Here is a 7268-nt window from a genome sequence, read left to right as displayed (position 1 = left end):
TTGATTTTTGTTTCGTTTAATTATGTAAAAATATAAGTACAGATATGTAAATTCAAGAACTACGTTTCGTTACAAACTAATTATTGCACACGTTTTCAGCACATTTTTGTGGTTAACAAAAAAAAAAACCAAACAAATAACACATAATAAATGAGAATGAAAGCGCAGGCGGAGATGAGGTGAGCCCCTCCCCTCCGGGATCCCTCGGGTCGTCGAGAAACCACAGCATACGTCTGGGCGGAATATGCAACCGGTAGTAATTCGATCTTAGAAAAACCACTGCATACTTCTGGGCTGCTCCCTTAGCTGCCGCCGATAAGTATGCAATGGATTGATGGATGGCCAATCACCAATGTGGATTGGTAGTAATCCGATATCTGGAGAAACTCCAATCCCACAGGAGGTTGGGCAGAATAAATACTAATGAACGGATTTCAGGCACGAGAAGCAACTTCAACAGCATTACGACTACGATTACGAGATACTACTAAGAATGGATGAGCCCTTAGCCCTCCAGCAGCTGCGTCGTCTTGTACTCCACCGCCGAGCCCATCTCTGCACCGAGCTTCTCCCGCACGTACTCCCGGATCTGTTGGAGCCGCTGGTCGCCGGCTGCTGCCGCCGCGGCCTCGGGGTGCGCCTTCGCCGAACGCTTGCCCTGGCGCATCTTGAGGCCGTGGGCATGGTAGTTGTACGGCCGCTGAGACGGAGCACTTTCCTCGGAGGCGCCCTCCTGCTGTTCCTCCTGCTGTTCCTGGTGGTGGTGCTGCTGCTGCTGCTGCTGCTGTTGGGAGTACTGGCGCAGGGTAGGGTACGTGTGGCTGGGGTGCGAATTGAATATGACCTTGGTGTGGGTGGGCCGCGGATTGTTCTCCGTGATGGGGAGACCGTGCTCCTGCTCCTGCTCGTGCTCCGCCTCGGGGGCAGTGGGTGGCTCTGACTCGGGCACATAGATCGGTTGCTGTTGTGCCTGATGTTGCTGTTGCGGCGGATGTGGCAGCGGTTCGCCGTAGTCCGCCTGCGGGGCTGCATCGACATATTCCGGCTGTGGGGCCATGGCTATCAGGTAGAGCTGCGGCTGTGCCTGGCCCTGACCATGGCCATGGGACTGCGGCTGGGCGTAGTAGAACTGTGTCTGCTGCTGGTAGCCTGTTGGCGCATAGTAGGCCTCGGGCGGTGGCTGTTCGTACTGCTGCACCTGCTGCTGATGCTGTTGCTGCTGCTGGTGGCGCCCCTTGTAGCTCTGGTAGACATCGTCGATGGCCGCATACTGTACTGGCTGGGGCGTTGGCGCCAGTTGGTGGGAATAGCTCACATCGGGATGGTAGGGCCCCTGATCGGGGGCACCATATTGCTGCGAGAGATCCAAAGATTGCTGCTGCTGCTGGTGTTGATGGTGTTGCTGCTGCTGCTGCTGGTGCTGCTCGGCCTCTTGGAGCAGGCTCAAGTACTGGGCTGCTCGGATCTCCAGGTACTGCTGCAACAGGGTCTGGAGATGGGCTGCGTACTTTGCGGGGCCTGGGATGCGCAGGACGATGACGGGCTCCTGGTAGCCGCCCTGATCCGCATGCTCCTCCTCCTGAGGCAGATCGATCTGCGGCTGCTCCAGGCCATGGCTTGGATGCGCCTGATGCGGTTGGTGCTCCTGGGGCTGTGTCGGATGTGGGGGCTGTGTCTCGTAGGTAGTCTGTGGCTTCAGCTCGTAGGAATACGAGGGCTCGATGGTCACGCTTGTCACGTGCTGCTGCTGTTGCTGCTGCGGTGGCTGTTGGTGCTCCTGCGGTTCTTCTGGCTCCTGCGGCTGGGGATGGGCAAAGCCGGAGGGAGCATAGCTCCCATAGGTATCTAGTGGCGCCTCTGTGGCCGGAATGTCGTGCTGGGAGTACGGATAGAACATGAACTTGGGCGGCGTGTAGTCGTACCCCTGATGGGCATAGCCATATCTACAATAGATTGCCATGATTAGAGTTTGGTTAGAGTTGCATTGGTTGGTTGATTAGATGACTCACCCCAGATCTCCTTCGATCGTCCGCTTGCTGTTCTTGCCGCCACTACCCGTGGAATTGTCCCGCTCCACCTTGATCTTGATCTTGTCCCCATGCAGCTTGAACTGCTTGTCCAGCTCCTTGATGAACTCCAGATCATCAGCGGGCAGGTTGCTAAAGCTCGCGGCCAAGGCGGGTGCCTTGGTGCTGCCTCTAGTGACGGTGCTCGGTCTGGTGGTCTTCCCGATCTTCACGCGTGGCTTGCTCGGCTTGGTGGTCGTCCCACTGCTGCTTGTTCCCCCCCTGCCGGATGTGGTGCTGCCCGATGTGGAAGTGGTCGCCGCGGTCGGCGTCTTGGTCGGTCGCTTCTTCAGCGTCGTCACCTTCTTGGGGTAGCTGGATGCCTTGGTGGGCGCCTCCGGCTGACCCAAGCCACTGGCCAGGCACACGGCCGCACTCAGAGTGCACTGTAAGATCAGAAAAGAAGAGCATTGGAGCATCAGCATTAGTTTGGACACGGGTACGAGTGGCTTTTGTCTAGCCATCGCTTTGTTTCTTCCCAAGGTGAGAGACAGGGACAGAGACGGAGACGGAGGCGATCGACAATGATCTCAATCTCAACATCTCGATCTCCATATCGATGTCGATGCCGATGTCGTTCGTTAAATTATCAATGCGCTGCCGCGATCAAACTCAAATCTGGGGGCATATTAAAGGTTTCACTTTTGACATTTCGTCAAGTGAATGCTTGCGGTGCTTTTTAGGAGCGGTAGGGAGGGAGCTGCGGCAAAGACGCGGCTAGTCATGTAGTGTTGTAATCGAATCTGAATCGATCGCATCTCAGCAGGTTCGTCGTGTCTTTAGTATTTTGTGTGTGTGTATTTTGTGCCGGCCAGATGGTGACAGATAGGTTAATGGCTTAGGTTATCGATGAGTTATGGATAAGCTGCCAACTAATGAGGAATCGATTATGATCGATAGCTATCGATAAATGGTGATTATGGTTAAAAAAGTTGATTTATTGATGATGATGCTTGTAGAATCTTCTGATATGTTGCTTATGTGGAATGCAAAGCGATATATTGTACGACTATCATATCAAAAATAATCGAATTGGTCATGGAATTCTTTTGATATGTTGCAAATATCGAAATATGAATCGAATGCTATCGAAATAAGTCTTCAAATTGATGGGGAAATTTCATTTTCCATTTACACCCACAATCCCACCAGCCTATAATTGATAAGCCCATTGAAAAATCGAACTGCATTTGTAATCGATATTTTAATCCCTTTTTAATTGCTGCAAACCCACTCCCAGTCTATATATCTGCATACGTATGGAATTTCACAAGCAATGCCTGACCAGCAACGAGGAGCTGTCGGATAGCTTAGTTTTAATTGCATTTTGTCACTCAATAACCGCTTGGTAGAGTACCACATAGAGCGCTCACTCGAGTGTCTGATGTGTGCGATGTGTGTGCAAAAGCCCGAAAACTGGGGCAGTGTGTCAAGTCATTTTAATAGCTCTCTTCTTGTTTTCGTTGGGTTCTGCTTATGTTGCGGTGACTGTCGTTGCCTCGTTTCGTTGTTGTTTCGTAGCTTGTTAAGCAGGAAGAGTTTTTCGGCAGACTTGCCACACAACAAGCGCCGCCACAAAGGCAGCAAATTTCTTGTCAAATGTTAGCATGTGAGCTGTGGGAGCCCGAACAGAAGAGCTGCCTGCCTACCGTACGGGGGATCGGCGATGGAGGAGGAGGTCTAAAGTTGCTCATGCTGCTGTTGCTGCTGCTGGTGCAGTTGTTTATATAATCTATGGTCCGGCAGCAGCAACTACTCGGATCTGTCTCTCCAGCATTGATTTATCTTTGCCAACTATTTTCTGTAATAATTTAATTTAATTGCATTCGGCTCTTTGGGGTTGCCTTTCACTTTACAACAGAATGGATCCGCTGAGAAGATACTATGCATTGCCATGGATAATGCTCTTGCAGGTATGGCAATCGGTTAGTCCTAAAATCTGCCCCACACTCTACTCTACAGATGACATGTGTGCTTCTGCTGTTTCTGGTGCTTTCTCGCCCACTCGGGGGATGAGTCGCTTGTACATCATCAAAAATCAACAGCTGCAACATCAAAGAAACCACACCAGCTCGACGCAAAGGCAGAGGCAAACGATCGTCACGCAACGCGTGCAAATTAGTCGGACTCGAATTTTTGCTCAGTTTGGTGGGTTTGTGTTTAGTTTTTGTTACTGTTTCTGCTTGGCTTTCGTTGTTGCATCATCGACATCATCTGCAACATAACTTGTGGCAACATTACTTGTGGCAACAGCAGCAGCATTAAAGCCAGGCACAAAACAATAAAATGTACATTAGACAAGCCCAGATTATCCTGCCAGAGCCAAAGCCAAAGCAAGAGCCAGCCCCCAGCGGTACAATCCCCCACTTCAGATGGTAATAACTTTATGTAACCACATGAGAGAGAGAGAGAGAGAGAGAAAGAGGCAGCAGCTGGCGGGGGGAAACGAGTTCTGGTTGCGCCACAATCCCCACAGAGTGGCGATTCTCTGGGGTGATCAGACCAGACTGAGGTCTCGTCCAATTATCAGCCAATCTCTGATGCCATGTGATGGCCGGCCCTTCGCTGTGGTCCGAGATTGATGGACAAGGGCAAGGGCAGTGCCAGTGCCAGTGGCAGCGACAGCGACAGCGACAGTGAAGGTGCAGCCAAGCGAGGAGGTCGATATCTAAAAGGAATCGCCACTGCCACTCTATTCCGTCTGAGAGCCAGAGACCGGAGTTCATTGCATCCTGATACCAGATCAGTGAACTGCCTGGGGCGGGGCGCCGTGGTTGTGGCTGTGGCTTGGTTTTCCCGGTTTCCCGCAGAGCTGCAGCTGTCCAAGCCAAGCCGGCTGAGCAACTGGAAACTGCAACTGGAATGCAAATTAATTTGTCAGGCTTGAAGAGGGGGAGGCAGCCTGAGCCAGTAGAGTTGAAGGGGGTTGGGGCAATGGTTGGGGCACTGGGAGCGGCTGTAGATCTCTTCCGGGAGATTGTGCAATCCACCCCATCACGGAATCTTACCAGTATCAATGCCAATCGCATGGCTGTCTCGGGCAGTTCCTCCTACGCCAATGAGCGAACAATGCACATTCAAAGCGACTTCTCACGCACTTGTACTTTTGTCTAGAGATCGTATGTATCCAATTTGGCGGCACTTTCTTCTCCCGAATTTCGTGGCACAAAAAAAACAAACAGCTATATTTAGTAGGGGCGGAGGAGGCACAACCGAATGGGGCAGATACTCGTCGCTGGTGGGTGCCGTGCCCGATATCGATAAAGTGGAGTCTGTGCGGATGGAGCTGCGATGCCAGCGTTCAAAAGTCGCGCCTTGTACTGTGGATGGCGCTGGCGATGCTCGCGGGTTTTATATCGCACACTTTGCCAACCGCAGCAGCACCACCAGCTCCACCAATACCATCAACAACATCACCACTAATACAGCCACAACCACAGCTAAAACTTTTGGTCTTCGTCTTCGTCTGGGTTGCATCAAGCCACTTGGCCAGTCAGTCAGCGGAGTCACTCGCCGGATTCGGATTCGGTCTCGGATTTGGACTCGGATTTGGATTCAGAGCTGGTGCTGGTGCTGGTGCTGGTGCTGGCGCTGGCGCTGGTAGCTGATGGCTGGTGGCTGGAGTCGAGGGCAGAGCGTGCGGAACGATCCGATCTCCGATCTCTGTGGACGAGTTCACCAGCAATGACACCGCACGTCCACATGAGTATCTCTGTGTGTGTGTGTGTGTGTGTGAATGGGGTGTCTGTGTGTCTGTGTCTGTGTCTGAAGGTGTAGGTTGCCTGGGATATTGCCTCAGCTGTAAGCAAACTGCTGCAGATACTTACTACAAGAGCAGATAGAAAGATCTTCGCATTTGTTGTTCAACTGTAAAGTGTGTGTGTGTGTTTCTGTGGGGAAGTGGCAGATGGGTTGTTTTTTTCGAATGTTCGTGGAAAGTTCGAATCATCTAATAACACGAGGGGTGCTTAAAAGCATAGTATTACACGCTAATGAGGATCTTACCTGAGGTTGTCACCCAACCGCTCTATACTCTGCCAGATTTTGTTCGTACTCTTTGTACTCTTCAAGGCATTATATGTAAACATTCTATGTATACTTTATCCCTTCTTATGCTTCAACTGCATTAGTAGGACTTTCACATTTGTAGAATTATCTTATTTACCTGAAGCCCGAATGAAGAAAGCCCTTTCCGCCTCGTGAGCTCTGCCTTTCTCCCAAGGTGGCTTAGCAATTAAGGGTGGGGTTTACGTCTGGCATGTAATCAAAGAGAGCGCATCACCTCCCTTTCTACCTTTCTCTCCCTCTACGCATTCATCGCCAGTTCTCTTCTAGTGAAAATCGTACGTTCTCCTTGCTGCCATCTTACCATGGACTAGCTTGCATTGAATATTTTATAGATATATAAGTACATAAATATACGTGCATAAATATAAACTGAGGCCAGGGTATCTAAGTGCACCACAGAAGTTTACATACAGTTTCATACAATCTTGTTTTTCTCATTCTGGTTGTAATGATTATCCACCTTATTTTCCCAAGAAAATATGTATTTCATCTTCTGGATGTATTTATTGTCTATTGTAAGAAATTCCCATATATGTATGTATGTATAATTGTATTCATAGTCTTTGAAACCCGAAAAAATTCCTTAATTTTCAACAAATTTCAAATTTTTTCAAGCTGTAAGAACTTCGTTTTGTAATTTTTAAGCAATATCGATAATGTTTTAGTATTTCAGACTCTTTTTCATTTAATTAGCAGCGAATGATGTCTGTTTTGTTATGGTTACCAGTGTAATTGAATTACACTACTCGTACTTGGCACTATTTCAATATATTTCCGCGTTATTCCTCCATAGAGTATTATATTTCCATTGTAGTGTAATCTACAGCTTCAAACTATCTTTACGCATCATTCAACTCCGTGAGAACCCGACGACTGACCTTGCCTCGCCATGGGAGATCGCACCTTTCACAAAGGGCTCCCCAATCCACAGACACAGACCTTTCGCTTGCAGCTTGTTGGCCTTTCTTTGGAGACAAGAGACTTGACTCTTCCATGCCTCTGGCATTCTTCTGTCTTCTGTCCGATTTCCAGTTCAAGTTCAAAGTCATAAAAAATTGGCGCAACTTTTGGCCGCTGCCAGAGATGATGATGGTCCCATCCACTCCATTCGATTCCAGTCCAGTCCGGTCCGGT

General features: G+C 49.7%; 1 protein-coding gene across 1 annotated transcript; it reads right to left on the bottom strand.

Annotated features, from left to right (window-relative positions):
- LOC6596676 (putative uncharacterized protein DDB_G0271606) lies at positions 1–5342 on the bottom strand. The gene is made up of 3 exons (XM_026990098.1): positions 5075–5342; positions 2010–2452; positions 1–1943 (listed from the first exon to the last, which is right to left on the bottom strand). The coding sequence occupies exons 1-3, from the start codon at positions 5093–5095 to the stop codon at positions 506–508; spliced, it is 1902 nt and encodes a 633-aa protein (XP_026845899.1). The 5' UTR covers positions 5096–5342; the 3' UTR covers positions 1–505.
- Positions 5343–7268: the final 1926 nt, after the last annotated feature.

The sequence above is a fragment of the Drosophila persimilis genome, unplaced genomic scaffold, assembly GCF_003286085.1.
Source record: "Drosophila persimilis strain 14011-0111.01,24,50 unplaced genomic scaffold, DperRS2 tig00000520-arrow-pilon, whole genome shotgun sequence".
NCBI classification, from domain to species: domain Eukaryota; kingdom Metazoa; phylum Arthropoda; class Insecta; order Diptera; family Drosophilidae; genus Drosophila; species Drosophila persimilis.
This window is presented reverse-complemented; position numbering and strand designations above follow the sequence as displayed.